This window comes from Salmo salar, chromosome ssa10 (assembly GCF_905237065.1).
Source record: "Salmo salar chromosome ssa10, Ssal_v3.1, whole genome shotgun sequence".
Taxonomy (NCBI): Eukaryota; Metazoa; Chordata; class Actinopteri; order Salmoniformes; family Salmonidae; genus Salmo; species Salmo salar.
Genome location: NC_059451.1, coordinates 24531265 through 24549630, shown reverse-complemented (window position 1 = coordinate 24549630; position 18366 = coordinate 24531265). Strand labels below are relative to the sequence as shown.

The following is an 18366-nucleotide window of genomic DNA, read 5'->3' as shown; positions in this document are numbered from 1 at the left end:
GGGGAGTTTGAATAGATACGAGGCTACATCTTGATAAACAACCTTTAAAGGATATTATAAACTGGGTGGTAGAGCCCTGAATGCTGATTGGCTGACAGCCGTGGTATATCAGACCGTATACCATGGGTATGACAACATTTTTACTGCTCTAATTATGTTGGTAACCAGTTTATAATAGCAATAAGGCACCTCTGGGGTTTGTGGTATATGGCCAATATACCACGGCTAAGGGCTGTATCCAGGCATTCCGTGTATCCAGGCACTTGGGTGTGGTATATTATTGCTTAAGTATAGCACTCTGATATCTTTACACTGGCCGTGGGAAACCAAATGTGCAACCAAAGACTAGTGTTAGTGGTGGGTGTTTGTAGTCAGTGTCACTCACATTGTCGTGGCTGAGCATCACTCCTTTGGGCTGGCCTGTGGTACCAGAAGTGTAGATCAGTGTGCAGCACTGGTTGGGCTTCTGGATAGCGATGATGTCATCCAGCTTTGTGTCGGGCTCATCACGACCCAGCTCCATAAACTCAGCCCACTGTGCAGACAATACAAGGCAGACACATTCAGGATAGAGTGGGGGGGGAAACGAACCTGCAGAAAACGTACTGTGTTATGAACACTTCTAAAAAGACACAGAAGGCATGGATCTGTGTTCTATTGTTCAAATGGAATCTAAATAGTTGACACTCCATTCATACCGTGTAGAGGTTTGGTCTCTTCTCTTTAAGTGCATCTTTGTACTGGATAATGGCTTTCAGGTGTGGCAGCTTGTCTTGAACCTGGAGGAAAAACACTCATTTTAGATATGTGCGTCCGATTCCACAGTCGAGGAATACACTAAAACGTAAACGGTATCCCAGGAGAATGAATAAATAAAATCACCTTACATCCTTGCCATCCTCTAGGCTTACCTGTAGGATCTTCTGCAGCTGCTTGTGATTCTCCACCACGATGATGTTGGCCTTGCAGTTCTCTGCTACATACTGGCAAGCATCTGGGGAGTTTGTGGTGTAGATGCCCACTGCAAACCCACTGGCAACACAAGAGAAAACAGTACAGCGAGTTATGTTGCCTTTATGTTCCATCAAACTCTAAAAAGATTCCTTTCCTACAGACAGGTTTGACATCTCTGCTAGGTAAGAATGTATTTCAGAAAGTTATGACCATCCTGAAAGAAGAATGCAACAGGTGAGACGTTGATCCACCCAGAACAGTAAGTTATTGTAAGTCTGTATCTGATCTCTATGCCAAATTACACATAACATATGTTCTCACAAAACCAGTTCTGACAGTGGGAAACACTCCAAGCTCTAAATGAACTTCTATTTGTTTTGACATACTGTATTGAGTTTGGATTTCTGATCATGGGTTCTGGTTATAGCTATTTGCTGATACAACTGAAAAGCAAAAACAGAGTAGTCATTGTGTTTGGCATACCTCAGCGATCTATCAAACTGTTTTAATGTGTGCAACAGGCTACATGCTGAATTCAAGGTCATACCCTATGCTGCTCTGACAGGCTCATATGTCATATCTCATGTCTTTGGTTGTAGTCACATTAGATGCTTACACAATCTAGATGGGGCTACAGTATATCAGTGAGCAGGAAACCTTCTGCACATCACACATACTTACACTAAACCCGTCATGTGAGTAACAGAGAGTGTGTCAGACCCCCCCCAAACAGGAGTAGAGGGACTCACCCAGCCAGAATGGCAGCAATGTCAGAAATGAACCACTCAGCAGAGTTGAAGCCCAGAATGCCAACCCCATGGTAGCGCTCCAAGCCAAGCTGTGGACAAACACACACATACAGCATGAGAATAGATATATAGAGTGTATATATATATATATATATATATATATATATATATATATATATATATATATATATATATATATATATATATATATATATTATCACACACACACAAAAGTATGTGTGTATGTGGACACCCCTTCAAATTAGTGGATTCGGCTATTTTCAGCCACACCCGTTGCTGACAGGCGTATAAAAATCGAGCACACAGCCATGCAATCTCCATAGACAAACATTGGCAGTAGAATGACCTTACTGAAGAGCTCAGTGACTTTCAACGTGGCACCGTCATAGGATGCCACCCTTCCAAGACCGTGTCACATTTCTGCTCTGCTAGAGCTGCCCTGGTCAACTGTAAGAGCTGTTATTGTGAAGTGGAAACATCTAGGAGCAACAAAGGCTCAGCTGCGAAGTGGTAGGCCACACATGCTCACCTCCAAGTGCTGAAGCGTGTAGTGCGTAAAAATAGCCTGTCCTCCGTTGCAACACTCAATACAGAGTTCCAAACTGCCTCTGGAAGCAACGTCAGCACAAGAACTGTTTGTTGAGATGGTCATGAAATGGGTTTCCATGGCCGAGCAGCCGCACACAAGCCAAAGATCCCCATGTGCAATGCCAAGCGTTGTCTGGAGTAGTGTATAGCTCGCCTTCTACCTTCTCAGACTGTTAGCTAACGGTTACGGCTAACAAAACAAATGAAATATGTTAGCTAATGTTAGCCAGCGTTTGCGAACCATCTCACCTTGTTGAACGCACATCAGGGGTCGGCAATCTTTTTCATGTGGAGTGCCAATTTACCTTAGCATTTCTACCGATCTGCGTGCCCGTTTAGATTTTCCTATTTTTCATGGAACAGTTTCAAATAAATAAATGCATTGCTGGTAGACAATATTCTGATATAAAATGTCTCATAAATCATATATAAATAACATTAAATACACATGGAGGTTTGTTCATGTTCATTCAATCGCATTCATCTATCTGCAACATCTATCTGAAACCCCTCAGAGTTTCCCGTGCCAGTGTGCTCCGGACAGGCAAGGGATAAGAGGCAAATCAGGTATTTTATGAAGTTTCCACTGGATCAGAGCATGACATTTTTCCCTTTCACACAAAGGCTCGGTGGTTATCGAAAGGGAGAGAGCTGAATGCCTTTATGATCGCATCGAGGCAAGCAACACTGAACCATGCTTGAAAGGACCAGCTGTTCCGGTCGACTGTGTAATCACGCTCTCCATAAGACCTTTAAACGGGTTAACATTCACAGGGCCGCAGGGCCAGACGGATTACCAGGATGTGTACTCAGAGCATGCGCTGACCAGCTGGCAAGTGTTTTCACCGACATTATTATTATTTTTAATTTACCCGTTTTTTCAACCTCTCCCTCTGACCCAGTCTGTAATACCTACATGTTTCAAGCAGACAACCATAGTCCCTGTGTCCAAGAACACCAAGGTAACCTGTCTAAATGACTATTGCCTCATAGCACGCACAACTGTAGCCATGAAGTGCTTTGAAAGGCTGGTCATGGCTCACATCAACACCATCATCCCAGACACCTTGGACCCACTCCAAGTCGTATGCCGCCCCAACAGCTCCACAAATGACGCAATCTCTATTGCACTCCACACTGCCCTACCCCACTTGGACAAAATGAACACCTACGTGAGAATGCTGTTCATTGACTACAGCTCAGTGTTCAACACCATAGTGCCCTGGAAGCTGATCACTACACTAAGATCCCTGGGACTGAACATCTCCCTCTGCAACTGGATCCTGGACTTCCTGACAGGCCGTCCCCAGGTGGTGAGGGTAGGCAACAACACAGTGGCCCCTCAGGGGTGAGTGCTTAGTCCCTTCCTGTACTCCCTGTTCAACCACGACTGCGTAGCTGCGCACGACTCCAACACCTTCATTAAGTTTGCAGACGACACGACAGTGGTAGGCCTGATCACCGACAACGAGACAGCCTATAGGGGAGGTCAGAGACCTGGCCGTGTGGTGCCAGGACAACACCTCTCCCTCAACGTCAGTAAGTCAAAAGGTGCCGATTGGGGACTACAGGAAACAGATGGCCGAGCACGCCCCCATTCACATCGACGGGGCTGTAGTGGTGCGGGTCAAGAGCTTCCAAGTTCTTCGGTGTCCACATCACTAAGGCGCTATCATGGTTCAAACAAACCAACACTGTCGTAAAGAGGGCATGACAATGCCTCTTCCCCTCATGAGGCTGAAAAGATTTGGCATGGACCCTCAGATCCTCAAAAATGTCTACAACGGCACCATCGATAGCATCTTGACTGGATGAGTAACCGCTTGGTATGGCAACTGCTTGGCATCTGACCGCAAGGCTCTAGAGGGTAGTGCATACGGCCCAATACGTCACTGGGGCTGAGCTCCGTGCCATCCAGGACCTCTGTACCAGGCAGTGTCAGATGAAACCCCAAAACATTTTCTGATTCCAGCCACCCAAGCCACAGACTGTTCTCTATGCTACCACACAGCAAGCAGTACCAATGTACCATGTCTGGAACAAACAGGACCCTTAACATCTTCTACCCCCAAGCCATAAAACTTCTAAACAAAATAGCTAATCAAATGGCTACCCGGACTACCTGAATGGACCCGCTCTTGCACACACTCTGGACTCTACCCACAACACACACACACAACCATACGCTGCTGCAACTGTTTATTACCTATCCTGTTGCCTAGTCACTTTACCCCTACCTATATGTACAGTACATAGCTACCTCAATTACCTCGTACCCCTGCACATCGACTCGGTTCTGGTACTCCCTATATATATATCCATGTTATTTAAAAATATATAGCCATGTTATTTATTCACTGTGTATTTATGTCACTATTTGCATTTGATTTTTGTTTCCTTTATATCTCATCTTCATTGTTGGAAAAGGACCCGCAAGTAAACATTTCACTGTTAGTCTGCACCTGTTGCCTCAAGCATTTGACAAATACATTTTGATTTGGAAAGATTTTTCTAATACATTGAGGAACTATTGTCAATGGATGTAAAAACAGACTTTGTTTACTTGCCGTTTGAGGTTATGAAAAAATTACTTTGAGAAGCTCCACAGCTCATTAGTGGTGGTGAGTTAAGACAAATCAGAAATACTAATCAGACATCTCCAAATAGGCACATTTATACATTTGCGCGCAGGCCAGGTAGCCTAGACCCGCAGCCTCTGCAATGGATTAGTCCACTGAGACAGGTGCTAAATCAGACAGGTGTCTCGTGTGCCATGAAAAAACAAAATTTGCAACTGCTGGACTAAAGAAATTCACATGAGAGAGAAAATGTGCAGTTTTAAAGCAAATTTCCTGCAATTATACACATTTTGCCATGGCTTATGCCGTATTCTTATGGCATCCGAGTGACTCAAACATAAAATGCCACGACATTGTTAGAATTTTAGATTCTCCCTAACTGTCTAGTTTTGAGTCTGGTGGTTATTAGTTCTCAAAAGATGATCCTATTTAAAAATATATAACTCCATTATCTTTTCTACATACTTGATATCTGGTTTCAGTCATTTAAGTTCACACCGAAAACATTCTACCATCTCAAATATTTGTTGTCACGATTTAGCGCACCGCTGCTAAATTAATATAAGGGAAACACTGGATCTCTTGTATGTCATCACACAAACTTGACGCTCTTAAAGAGAGGGTACAATTTTCTATGTAATGCATCTAAATAGAAATGAGTTATTTTTACAAGTAGTAGAAACCTAATATTCCACAAATGACTTTGTAATTTTAATGAGTTTTTTTTTTAATCCTTTATTTCGGTTACTAGTCCAACGCCTTCACCGCTAGGCTACCTGCCGTTTAGTATCAATATTCTAGCTTTTATAATAAACATGTCTTAACAGGATTACATAGTCGTTTCTAGGGAACAACACATGCTTCATAAGTAGCTAGAATTCTTATTGGCCCAATTTAGGCTCTCTCAATCAATGTACAAATATCTTCTGGTGCTCCTAAATTATATGTTGTACTCCTAAGTTTAAGTCCACAGTGGTTCTCTATTGCTTTTGTTTGGTTTGAGGATACATTGTTGCCTTGCCAACAGAACTTTCTCTCATACTCAGTTTCTGTTGCGATGTCGCACTTAAGGAACTGATGTCGATAAGCCATTCTTATGACTGGAGACATGAGCACCAAGAAAGTGTTTAATAAAATACAACATTTTTCTGTTCTCATCTGTATGTAACATTCGATAACTATACACATGTATTGTTATGGGTTTTCTATTACCACATTGTTCTGACATCCAATATACAGCAGACAAGTGTCAGCAGAGTTGGTCTGTGTGTTTAGTCTCACCTTGAGGAAGCTTTTGGCAGCGGTGCGGCAGGCCTGGTAGTACTCCTGGTAGTTGATCGTCTTGGTCTGCTCTCCCTCCTTCCAGCCCAGGGCAGTGTAGCTGCCAAACCTCTCCACAGCAGTCTTAAACATCTGGTCTACGGTGAGTGGGGGCTCAGAGGCAAAGCCAGACTCCCCCATCCTCAGCTTCACCTCCCCGTCACCGCTCGATGTCCACAAGTCTGGCTTAGCCACCGCCAGGGACAGAGAGTCTGGCCGCTGGGCACTCACTGAGGGAGAGGAGAGAGAAGGGTTTACTTTTTTACCAAGGAAAGTCAGTTGAGAAGATGAAGGAAAGGTGTGTTTGATTTGTGAGTTTTGCTTAGACTTAAAACTTTGTATAGTACCTCAGACAATAGGAATATTGAGGGGATAAATTGTGTGAGCTGATTTAAGGGCCATCTTGCTCCATCCTGCCAGTTTGGTGATGGCAAATGGCATACATTGATTTGCCTGTCTGCAATTTGTCAGATGGAACCTAAACCCGTGAGGAAGTCAAACTAATCACATTCAACGGCGTGCCGCCTGCTTACTCCAGCACTCACAGAAATGAGCTTAGACACTCTTTAGGGACTGGATGGAGGCTGCTCTGAAACCCAGTCTCTACCAGTACACACACAGAGCCCGGTCCCGTATGAGATGCCAATCAGCGCACAAAACACCAGACGGGAGCCCCTACAAAGCCCAGGCACACAGACCTCACAAGGAGAGCACTCACTAAAAGGGACTAACAAGACAGCAGGAACTATTATATTGGCCTATATGGATAGGGCTAAATTGTAATGTTTCTTACAGAAGAAATATAGAAAGCATATGCATAACCATGGTAGCAATTAAAAAGGGAACAGTTTGGAGATTATGGGAAAATTCTTAGACTAAAAAGGTCAGGACAACAGTTCACCTGACAAGACTGAATCCAAACATTACACTGTTGATTTTATGTGCATTTCACATTTACTGTACTTTGCCTCATTTGTTGATTAGGAAATGTGAAAATACTCTGGATACATTCAGTAACAAAAACATTCCAGGAAAATGTGGGGTAGGTGTTAGAGGTCCAAATGTGTTTCCAGGTGGCCACACCTCTCCAAAGTGTGCACAGTTCTTAAGGATTTTCAATGCACCTTTATGACTAAAAGAGTCTTCAGCTATAAAGGTGCCTTTCTTTTGAGCTCTGCTAGCTGTGCCGGCGAGGAACTAGGGCAAGCAAACGTGTAGTTTTGCTTGGAACACAGCCCTGCATCTCCGCTTTACACAATTACTATTGTTAACGCGATCCAAAAACGGTCCATTTTAAATATCAAAATCAGGGTCAGGTGGGCATAATTTCTTCACAATACAACAAACATACTGTAGGCTCATTCTGTTTATCATCTTGTAACTATGCTGAACAAAAATAAAATGCAACAATTAAGATTTTACTGAGTTACAGTTCATATAAAGAAATCAGTCAATTGTAATCAATTAATTAGGCCCCAATCTATGGGTTTCACATGACTGGGCAGGGGCGGGTGAGTCTAGGAGTGCATAGGCCCACCCACTGGGAAGCCAGGCCCAACCACTGGGGAGCCAGGCCCAGCCAATCAGAATCCGCTTTTCCCCACAAAAGGACTTTATTACAGACAGAAATACTCCTCAGTTTCATCAGCTGTCCGGGTGGCTGGTCTCAGATGCTCCCGCAGGTGAAGAAGCTGGATGTGGAGGTCCTGGGTTGGATTGGTCACACGTGGTCTGCGGTTGTGAGGCCGGTTGGACATAATGCCGAATTCTCTAAAACGACGTTGGAGGCGGTTTTTGGTAGAGAAATGAACATTCAATTATCTGGCAACAGCTCTGGTGGACATTCCTGCAGTCAACATGCCAATTGTACACTCCCTCAAAATTGTAGACATCTGTGGCATTGTGTTGTGTGACAAAACTGCACATTTTAGAGTGGCCTTTTATTGTCCCCAGCACAACATGCACCTGTGTAATGATCATGCTGTTTATTCAGTTTCTTGATATGCCACACCTGTCAGGTGGATGGATTATCTTGGCAAAGAAGAAATGCTCACTGACAGGGATGTAAACAAATTTGTGCACAACATTATATTGAAATAAGCTTTTTGTGCGTACGGAACATTTCTGGGATCTTTAATTTCAGCTCATGAAACATGGGACCAACACTTTACATGTTGCGTTTATATTTTTGTTCAGTATACCTCAAACAGTGATCATGAACGTTGACACTATATTACATATATAGAGTATAATGACATGGAAATGTGAAGTGCACATTTGGACTTGCTTGTATGACATCAAAGCAGTATTTATTATAATCCACAACGTCTCATCTTTCAAAATACATCAAGTACTTGTAATTTATAGCATTTCCCTCACTGCTCCCCCCCCCAAAAAAGTTGCCAAATTATCGGGAGGGATGGGGGCAACGTCACACACAGTGCTCAAATTCAGAACGTCTGGCAGTCAAAACCCATACAGAGCTGTGAAGCGGAGATCCTGAGCTCTGACGTCATGTATAACATGCTACTGTACAGCCACTGCATTCCAATGTAGGCCCTTATCCATGACAAAATCTGCCATTTTCAACCTGTATACAGGTAGGAGTGTCAAGGGTTAATGGGGGCCATTAGCCAGAGACAAACAGAAGCTCTAACTCACCTAGTACTATTAGCAATCACGTTTGAGTCTTAACAGCAATTGTTCAAATGTCACTATGATAAAGACCAGAACTATAGAGAATCCCTGTCACTATTTTGAAGTGCGTGAAAGCTTTATTTAGATAAGGGGACCTACTCTCTCCCATGTTCTGTGTTGACTATGAAGCCTCTGAAAAGCACTATAAAACGAAAAGATCAACACTGAGTGAAGCGGGGGTCATGTGACCTTGTGTTAGGCTGACCCCGTTTCCAAAGAGCGCTGTGTTTCTGTGTACTGTCAACAGGACTGAGCTGTGGGTGGAACCTTCTGGGAGTTCAGACAGGACTGTTTATGACCAAACACTTCTTTAATAGTCAACAGAAGCACATAGCCACAGTCATGCTGCCACTCTGCCAGGTCCTGAGGCTACAGTTACTGGACTGCACTTCAGGTGGATGGATGGTGGAGGAGAATGCCCTACTGATTTAGCAGTAACATAGGGTTTACTGTCCAACTGACACAAATCTCAACTGAAATGTGCTTTTAATGAAATTTGTGAATACCTTCATTTAGGATGGCATAGCCCTATTTCATCTAATTTGGGGTTTTATATATGCCAGTATACAGCTTATAAAAAGGGTTGTCATACCGAGTGTGTGTGGAATGTTGAAGACTGAATGTTCTTGACTTGAGTCGGAGGAGACAGGAACCGGAGGAGACAGGAAAGGGAAGTTGGCACATACTGGCACCAAGGGTGGACTTCACTTCCCTTAGGCCCATTCCCTCAAAGTTCAAAATGGGGACAATTAATTTGGTCTACCTCAAAATGAATGCACTGGTATAACTTCTGTAGCCAAGTGCCAACCTCAAGAGTGTGTGAACCACTGTGTTTGTGTACGCTCTAACTGTTGTAACCCTGTTTCCTAAATGTATTTGTGTCCCATGTAAATGCTGTCCTTGTGGTGTTTGCCATGTAAATATGTGTGAGTGTGTGGGTCAGCTCACCAGTCTGTGTGTGTGTGGGCCATTCAGTAGGGATGTCTGTGGGATTGTTGGTGAGCTCAGTGTTGGCCCCGGTCTCCGCTTCCCTCTCACCAGCTGACTCCTCCTCTGATGACTCACTGAGGGGAAAAACATTATAAACAATGTTAAGTAGATTCCCAGTCCTGTCCTGGTGAACTCTGCTGCCACGTCTAAGATGGATGGAGGAAGCCTTTCAGTGTGTCAGAGGCCAACGTCCCCAAGAATCTGTCTTGCAAACTAACTCTAAACCTGTTTACATTGCTGACTTGACAAAATGTAAGGACTGTTTCTCATCTTTGAGTGATATAAGTAAGTCAAATATCTATTTGAGCTGTCATTTAAAGGGATAAACTATATATACACAAAAGTATGTGGACACCCCTTCAAAATTTGTGAATTCGGCAATTTGAGCCGACTGGGAGCCAGGCCTAATCGCCCAACATCAGTACCCGACCTCACTAATGTTCGTGACGGAATGGAAGTAAGTCCCCACAGCAATGTTCCAACATCTATCTAGTGGAAAGCCTTCCCTGAAGACCATCTCCATATTAATGCTAATAATTTTGGAATGAGATGTTCGATGAACATCCTTTTTGTCATGTAGTGTACTTCGGCTTTTGGCAATGAGGCCCTTTATCTACTTCCTCAGAGTCAGATGAAGTAGTGGATACCATTCTTATGTCTCTTATTTCAGTATGAAAACAGATTCTGAGGAAGTACATAAAGGTCCTCATTGCCAAAATCCCGACGTATCCCTTTAATGTGGGAGTATTATTAAGATCGTGAAAGGTTGCAGGTCATCGTTATTCCTGTGTGACGAGAGCCTTTCGATCAACAGTCCAAACATGAGTCACGCCATCAGACCAGAGACAATGGTTTCAGGCCAGGTACATACTTGGCTGTGGAATCCATAGTGACTTCATCCAGTGAGGCAATGCTGTCCCCGGTGACACAGGATGACTGCAAGTTGCTGTCGTCCCTGGGGGGGTCCATCACCACGGCTGTGGACATGGCAGCAGGCTCACACACAATCACTGGTGGGGAGTTAGATAGGGGACAGGGTAAGAAACAGCATATGACTCATTCACACAACATGACACATGCAAATCTCGGGGCTGAGTTTCCCCAGCGGTAAGTGATGGAGGTTTGATCAGGCTTTGAGAGTGACAAATGTGACACAAATGGCACTAGTCCTTCCTTACAGTAGCACCTGCTTCTTGGCCACACAGTGGAACTGTCAGTAGCATGTGACTGCCAATCGGCTCACAAGACTCCCACCACTGTGCTGCCTGTGCTGTCACAGGGTCATACTCTGGACTCAAAAAGGTACATAGATCCAAAAGCTCCTGTACAGTGAACTGTGTTTTTCTCCCCATAAATCACTGTTTTTGAATAATGAGGCATCCTTTTAAGTAACTTCTTTCAGCCAAAATAAATGAACTATGTTTATTCAGTGTGGTCCTTTCCCAAATCAGAGGAAGCCTAAATGAATATTTGGGCCTTATCGTGTTATGAAACCCCCTTTCAGAGATATAAAGCCATGTGGACACATGACAACAGGCGGGACAGCAGAGGTTGTATAATACGGACTCATTTGGTTGGCTGGTTCATCTCATCCTCTGGTTATTGAAATTCAATGGCTCCATCTGTGTGAAAGACACACAGACCCAACCAGAGCCCAGTTCGGCCCGTTGATGATCTGCTTGTTCCATCGTGGACAGTTACCCAACATGGCACAGGAAACACGTCAGAACAATAACCATGACCGCCCCACCAGCACGTAACTCCAGCCCTCTCCACCCCTTGTTAGAAAGCCAATACCGGCCTGGCTTCTGGTTATCTAGGCCTGGCTCGGTGCATTGAAAACACATACCAGTGGCCCTTTCGGCCTATTGTGGAATGGACTATCATAGTTCACCAGCTGAGGACAATTGAGCAGGGGCGGGAGGAAAGAAAACAGACGCCATGGGGGTCAGAGCAGGAACACAAATATTCCCCTGAGCCAGGGGCAGGGTGCAGCCAGCCCTCATTAGAACCCAGTCAATATTATAACCTAGCGTTTTGAAACGGCTATAATTGTACGAGAAAAAACCCTGAAACTGAAAAACCAATGTGTCTGATTCATGGTTCATTCAAGGGCCGTAGCTCAGCAGATCGATAGATTCTACCTCCCTGCTCCCTCCCTCAGAGGCACTGCTGTTAACCTTGAGACTTCACCTCATCATTACACATTCCTGCAGAGCCTGTGAGCTCACAGCTTACACCACAAACCCCCTGCAACAGCTACCATTTAACTCTTCCCCCAGTAACAGAGCGGCTGCAGATTCCCCATGCTCACACACTTGGACAGCTGTGGCCAGGGTTCACGCTGCATGGCTGTAATGTATTATAGTGTGGGAGTTGGTTGGGAGGGGGCCGACATGCCTGAATTGGGGGTGGGTGCTATAGACTAAGCCTATAGCTCAGAAAAGTCTCGCTCAAACTATGTACCTTAATGAGAAGAAAGGGGATTCTTGATATTTCTGAATGCAGCCTTAGGGCTGATCCTCAGGGGTCTCTCTCTCATGACTGAATGAGTCTCAGGCAGAAGCCCTATAGGACTGATTTATGTTTGGATGTGATGGAGAGCTATCATCACATGCCTAACCAATGACCAAGTTCTATTCTCATCCCCTCAAGCTATGACGACCAAGGCTGTGTGTATTTACCTTCACAATGTGCTCACCAATTCAAGTCAGACCAGGGGAAAAAATTAAATCAAGGTACTTCCTTGTTGTACGATAGAAAGCCATTTCCTTCTCTCCTGTTGATTGAGCCCGGAATGGGTGGTCACCGTCCGACCCCTAGTCCCCAGAGGAGCAGTTCATTGTAATGCCTGAATGGGGTTGTACATCCCTGCTGATGGCCTGCCAGGGAGATTCCCAGTGAGCATTAAGGGAATCGGCTCAAATGGATTTAGCGTTGCACAGAGTTTCATCACGTTAGCAACTGACCGCTGCATTGCACACCATTAAGAGAGGATTAGGTCCCAAACAGTATGTCTAGTCCACATAACTGCCACAATGTCCATTCAAAAAACGAATTGCAAGTATAGACGGTTTGGCTGATTATGAGTAGAAGCTTTTCTTGCACACTTCTCTAATAGCAACATTAAACACATTTTCAGAAACCAGCATTAACTACAACCTAAACAAACCTTGCCCAAAACTGGGCATCTCCAAAACAAAGCAGGGGTTCCCCTCTCCCCACACCCAGCATTTAAATACCCCAACTGTAGAGAATTTTAGTTGCAAAGAAAGCACTTCCTACATTAAATCTCTTTCTGTCCCTGTATTTGTCTCTATCCCTGATGGCCATCTCACCCGTCTGCCTGGAGTTGTTTCCAAGGCTGATAACCCACTGGGGTGAATCAAGTTTCCATCCAGCACCTGTTTCTGGCCCCAATAATGCAGTTAAAACTAGGACTTCTTTGCCTCGCCCAACCTTGTCTGAGCAGCTGTACATGGAGGGCTGGATGCTCCACCCCAGCCAGCCAGCCGGCACATATCTGCTGTCGACATGGGATAATGAGTGGATGAACCAGTACCACATAATCAGCCTTCAGAGCTGTGGTACATGAGCTGTTCTGAATTCAATAACTTAACTTCAATGTAAGAACTAAACCAAATTCAAACGTTGAACACAGAGAGGGACTCAAATTTAGTTTTAAAATGTATTTTACGTAAGGTACACAGAAACCACCAGTCACATCCTAATGAAAATGCCACGATACCAGAGAAATGCCTTCCCACAAGCCAAAGTCGGAAGATTATGGATATAAAGATGTGTTATATGTAACAATCAATGTAAACTTTCAGATCTAGGCTACCCAAGTGAAAGGGAAAACACCCTCATCACAACGTCTGAATGTATATCTAATTCAATGCATAAGAACTTACAGTGCATCCTTGGAAGCAAACTCTTTAGATTCCTTATTTCAGTTCCGGTTGCCGGTTCTCTGGACTGCTTAAGCACTCTATTCAGTCAGCCGCTAGACTCAAAATATGCTGGCCTCCCCGCCTCAGTCTACTCTGTGTAACACATCATTCATTTTCAAACGCCTGGTTTGTCCCTCCTCTGAAACCCCACCCTTTCCTGCAGACATCCTTACACACTTCCGCCACTAAGTTGCCAACACTACAGCCCTTCTCATTGGCTGAAACGGCTCACACCACAAGACTCGTCCTCCATATATGGTCACTTCAGCTAAATTAATGCAAGAGAGAGGAATGGTTGGAATGGAATACTCCTCCCCCCTTCTCTTGGATGATGCGATGAGGCCCCCACCCAACCCATCCCCCTCACACACTTCCGCAACATACACAAACACACAAAGCAGATATGCTGCTGGGGTTACTACAGGACAAGGAAGGGGCGGTTCCTCAGGCCAGTTTGTTATAGCTACTGCATATAGCAGCTGTGCTAGCTGGGCTTTTATGATGTTCCAGAGATAAACATGCCAACATTGTCAGGCAGACATCTGTATCCTACTGACCTATATACTGTAGGCTACATCAAATAAACATCCAGAACTATTGGATCATATTGTCTTCTATCACTTCCATTCATTTATTCCTAGTTATGACATACAGTGCATTCAGAAAGTACTCAGACCCCTTGACTTTGTCACGTTACAGCCTTACTCTAAAATTGTTTTCCCCCTCAGCAATCTACACACAAAACCCCATAATGACAAAGCAAAAACTGCTTTTCAGAAATTTTTGCAAAGTATTACAAATAAATAGAAATATTACATTTACATAAGTATTCAGATCCTTTACTCACTACTTTGTTGAAGCACCTTTGGCAGAGATTACAGCCTTGAGTCTTCTTGGGTATGACACTACAAGCTTGGCACACCTGTATTTGGAGAGTTTCTCCCATTCTTCTCTGCAGATCCAATCAAGTGCGGTCAGGTTGGATGGGGGAGCGTCACTGCACAGCTATTTTTCAGGTTTTTCCAGTGATGTTAGATCGGGTTCAAGTCTGGGCTCTGGCTGGGCCATTCAGAGATTTGTCCAAAAGCCACTCCTGCGTTGTCTTGGCTGTGTGCGTCGGGTCATTGTCCTGTTGGAAGGTGAACTTTGCCCCAGTCTGAGGTCCTGAGCGCTCTTGAGCAGGCATCAAGGATCTCTCGGTACTTTGCTCCGTTCAACTTTCCCTTGAACCTGACCAGTCTCCCAGTCTCTGCCGCTGAAAAACATCCCCACATCATGCTGCCACCACCATGCTTCACCGTAGGGATGGTATTGGCCAGGTGTTGAGCAGTGCCTGGTTTCCTCCAGATGTGATGCTTGGCATTCAGGCCAAAGAGTTCAATCTTGGTTTCATCAGACCAGAGAATCTTGATATGGTTGTCCTTCTGGAAGGTTCTCCCATCTCCACAGAAAAACTCTGGAGCTCTGTCAGAGTGACCATTGGGTGCATGGTCACCTCCCTGACCAAGGCCCTTCTTCCCCGATTGCTCAGTTTGGCCGGGCGGCCAACTCGAACATCTCTGGAGAGACCTGAAAATATCTATGCAGCGACGCTCCCCATCCAACCTGACAGAGCTTGAGAGCATCTGCAGAGAAGAATGGGAGAAACTCCCCAAATACAGGCGTGCCAAGCTTGAAGCGTTATACCCAAGAAGATGCGAGGCTGTAATCGCAGCCAAAGATGCTTCAACAAAGTACTGAGTAAAAGGTCTGAATACTTATGTGATACCAATTTATTTTGTATAAATTAGCAAAAATGACTAAAAACCAGTTTTTGCTTTGTCATTATAGGGTAGTGTGTAGATTGATGGGGGATAAAAACAATTTTAGAGTAAGGCTGTAACGTGACAAAGTCAAGGGGTCTGAATACTTTCCGAATGCACTGTATATGAGGATATGTATAGACATTGTGGACAATATGTGGATAGAATATGTAATATATCTGAAGAATACGTGGATAGAATAGTATATGTACAGCAATAGTTGAATAGGATGGCTTTGACTGACTAGAATACAGTATATACACACACACGCATATGAAAATGGGTAAAACACTATGTAAACATTATTAAAATGACCAGTGTTCCAGGTCTATGTACGTAGGGTAGCAGCCTCTAAGGTGCAGGGATGAGTAACCGGGTGGTAGCCGGCTAGTGACAGTGACAGTTCAGGGCACTGGGTGGAGGCAGGTGGGTGATGGCTATTTAATAATCTAATGGCCTTGAGATTGAAAAACAGCTTGTCTCTCGATCCCAGTGTTAATGCACCTGTACTGACCTCGCTTTCTGGATGATAGTAGGGTGAACAGGACATGGCTTGGGTGGCTGAGGTCCATGATGATCTTCTTGACCTTGCTGTAACACTAGGTGCTGTAGATGGCCTGAAGGGCAGGCAGTGTGTTCCAGGTGATGTGTTGGGCAGACCGCACCACCCTCTGGAGAGCCCTGCGGTTGCGGACGGTGAAGTTGTCGTACCAGGCGGTGATACAGCCCGATAGGATACTCTCAATAGTGCATCTAAAAGTTTGTGAAGGTTTTAGGGGCCAATACAAATTTCTTCAGTCTCCTGAGGTTGAAGAGGCGCTATTGTGCCTTCTTCACTACACTGTCTGTGTGGACCATTTCAGATTGTCAGTGATGTGTACGCCAAGGAACTTGAAGCTTTTCACCTTCACTGCAGCCCCATAGATGGGGGCGTGCTCCCTCTACTGCATCCTGAAGTCCATGATCAGCTCCTTCGTTTGGTTGACATTGAGGGAGACGTTATTTTCCTGGCACCACTCTGCCAGGGCTCTCACCTCCCCCTCGTTGTTGTTGGGAATCAGGCCTACCACTGTTGTGAGTTAGAGGCGTGCGTGGCCACACAGTCATTGGTGAACAGGGAGTACAGGAGGGGGCGTAGCACACACCCTTGTGGGGCCCCCATCAGGAAGTCCAGGACCCAGTTGTACAAGATGGGGATCAGACCCAGGGCCCCGAACTTAAGGATGAGCTTGGAGGGTACTGTGGTGTTGAAGGCTGAGCTCAATGAATAGCATTCTTACATAGGTATTCCTCTAGTCCAGATGGGATAGAACAGTGTGCAGTGCAATGGCGATTTAATCATCCGTGGATCTGTTGGGGCAGTATGCGAATTGCAGTGGGTCTAGGGTAAGGTGATATGATCCTTAAGCCTCTCAAAGCACTTCATGATGACAGAAGTGAGTGCTGTGGTGCGATAGTCATTAAGTTCAGTTACCTTTGCTTTCTTTGGTACAGGAACAATGGTGGACATCTTGAAGCAAATGGGGACAGCAGACCGGGATACGGAGAGATTGAATATGTCCATAAACACCCCAGCCAGCTGGTCTGCGCATGCTCAGAGGACGCAGCTATGGATGCCGTCTGGGCTGGCAGCCTTGTGAAGGTTAACAAGCTAAAATGTTTTACTCATGTCGGCCACGGAGAACGAGGGCTCACAGTCCTCGTTCAGCGGCTTGTGTCGGCGGCACGGTGTTACCCTCAAACCCGGCAAAGAAGTTGTTTAGCTTGTCCGGGAGCAAGACAGTGTCCGTAACGTGGATGGTTTTCCCTTTACAATCCGTGATTGTCTGGAGTCCCTGCCACATAATTCTTGTGTCTGACCCATTGAATTGTGACTCCACTTTGTCGCTGTCTGTACTGATGTTTTGCCTGTCTGATTGCCTTATGGAGGGCATAACTGGACTGCTTGTATTCGTTAATATTCCCAGTCACCTTGCCATGGTTAAATGCGGTGGTTCACGCATTCAGTTTTGCACGAATGCTGCCATCTACATTTCTTTTTTAGTTTGGATAGGTTTTAATCATCACAGTGGGAACAACATCCCCTATACACTTCCTGATGAACTCAGCAGTCACTGTGTCAATGTATACATCAATGTTATTAGCAGAGGCAACCTGGAACATGTCCTAGTCTGCGTGATCAAAACAGTCTTGATGCATGGATTCCGATTAGTCAGACCAACGTTGAATAGACCTTGGCACAGATACTTCCTGTTTGAGTTTCTGCCTATGGAAGGGAGGAGCAAAGATCTGATTTGCCGATGGGAGGGCCTTAAGGCCATCCCAGAAGGGAGAGTAACAATGGTCAAGAGTTTTTGAAGCGAGTACTGCAGGCGATGAGTTGATAAAAAAAACTTTGGCAGCGTTTTCCTCTAGTCCAAATTAAAGTCCCCATCTACAATAAATGCAGCCTTAGTATATGCCGTTTCCAGTTTGCACACAGTCCAGTGTAGTTCCTTGAGAGTCGTAGTGGTATCGGCTTGAGGGGGAATATACACAGCTGTGACAAAAAAAATAACATTCTCTAGTGATGTAATACGGTTGGAATTTGATAGAAGTATTCTAGGTCGGGTGAACAAAAGGACTTGAGTTCCTGTACGTTACCACGATGTACCGAGAACCCAGCTGGCTGTATCAACGGGGACAGTATATCCGGAGAGAGCCATGATTCCGT

The 18366-nt window shown here is 44.8% G+C and overlaps 1 protein-coding gene across 3 annotated transcripts in view; it reads right to left on the bottom strand.

Moving 5' to 3' along the window:
• acsbg2 (acyl-CoA synthetase bubblegum family member 2) overlaps positions 1-18366 on the bottom strand; it is a 28838-nt gene that overhangs the window by 5039 nt on the left and 5433 nt on the right. The window contains exons 1-8 of one of the 3 annotated variants that reach the window (XM_014216498.2): positions 14699-14796; positions 10770-10908; positions 9857-9972; positions 6173-6441; positions 1704-1792; positions 912-1032; positions 699-779; positions 386-535 (exon numbers count right to left, since the gene is read on the bottom strand). In XM_014216498.2, coding sequence (XP_014071973.1) covers positions 386-535; positions 699-779; positions 912-1032; positions 1704-1792; positions 6173-6441; positions 9857-9972; positions 10770-10908; position 14699 — 966 coding nt within the window. In that variant the 5' untranslated portion in view covers positions 14700-14796. Of the gene's footprint in view, positions 1-385; positions 536-698; positions 780-911; positions 1033-1703; positions 1793-6172; positions 6442-9856; positions 9973-10769; positions 10909-13812; positions 14051-14698; positions 14797-18366 lie in introns of those variants that run through there. The other 2 variants (XM_014216497.2, XM_014216499.2) reach the window with 2 other exon arrangements.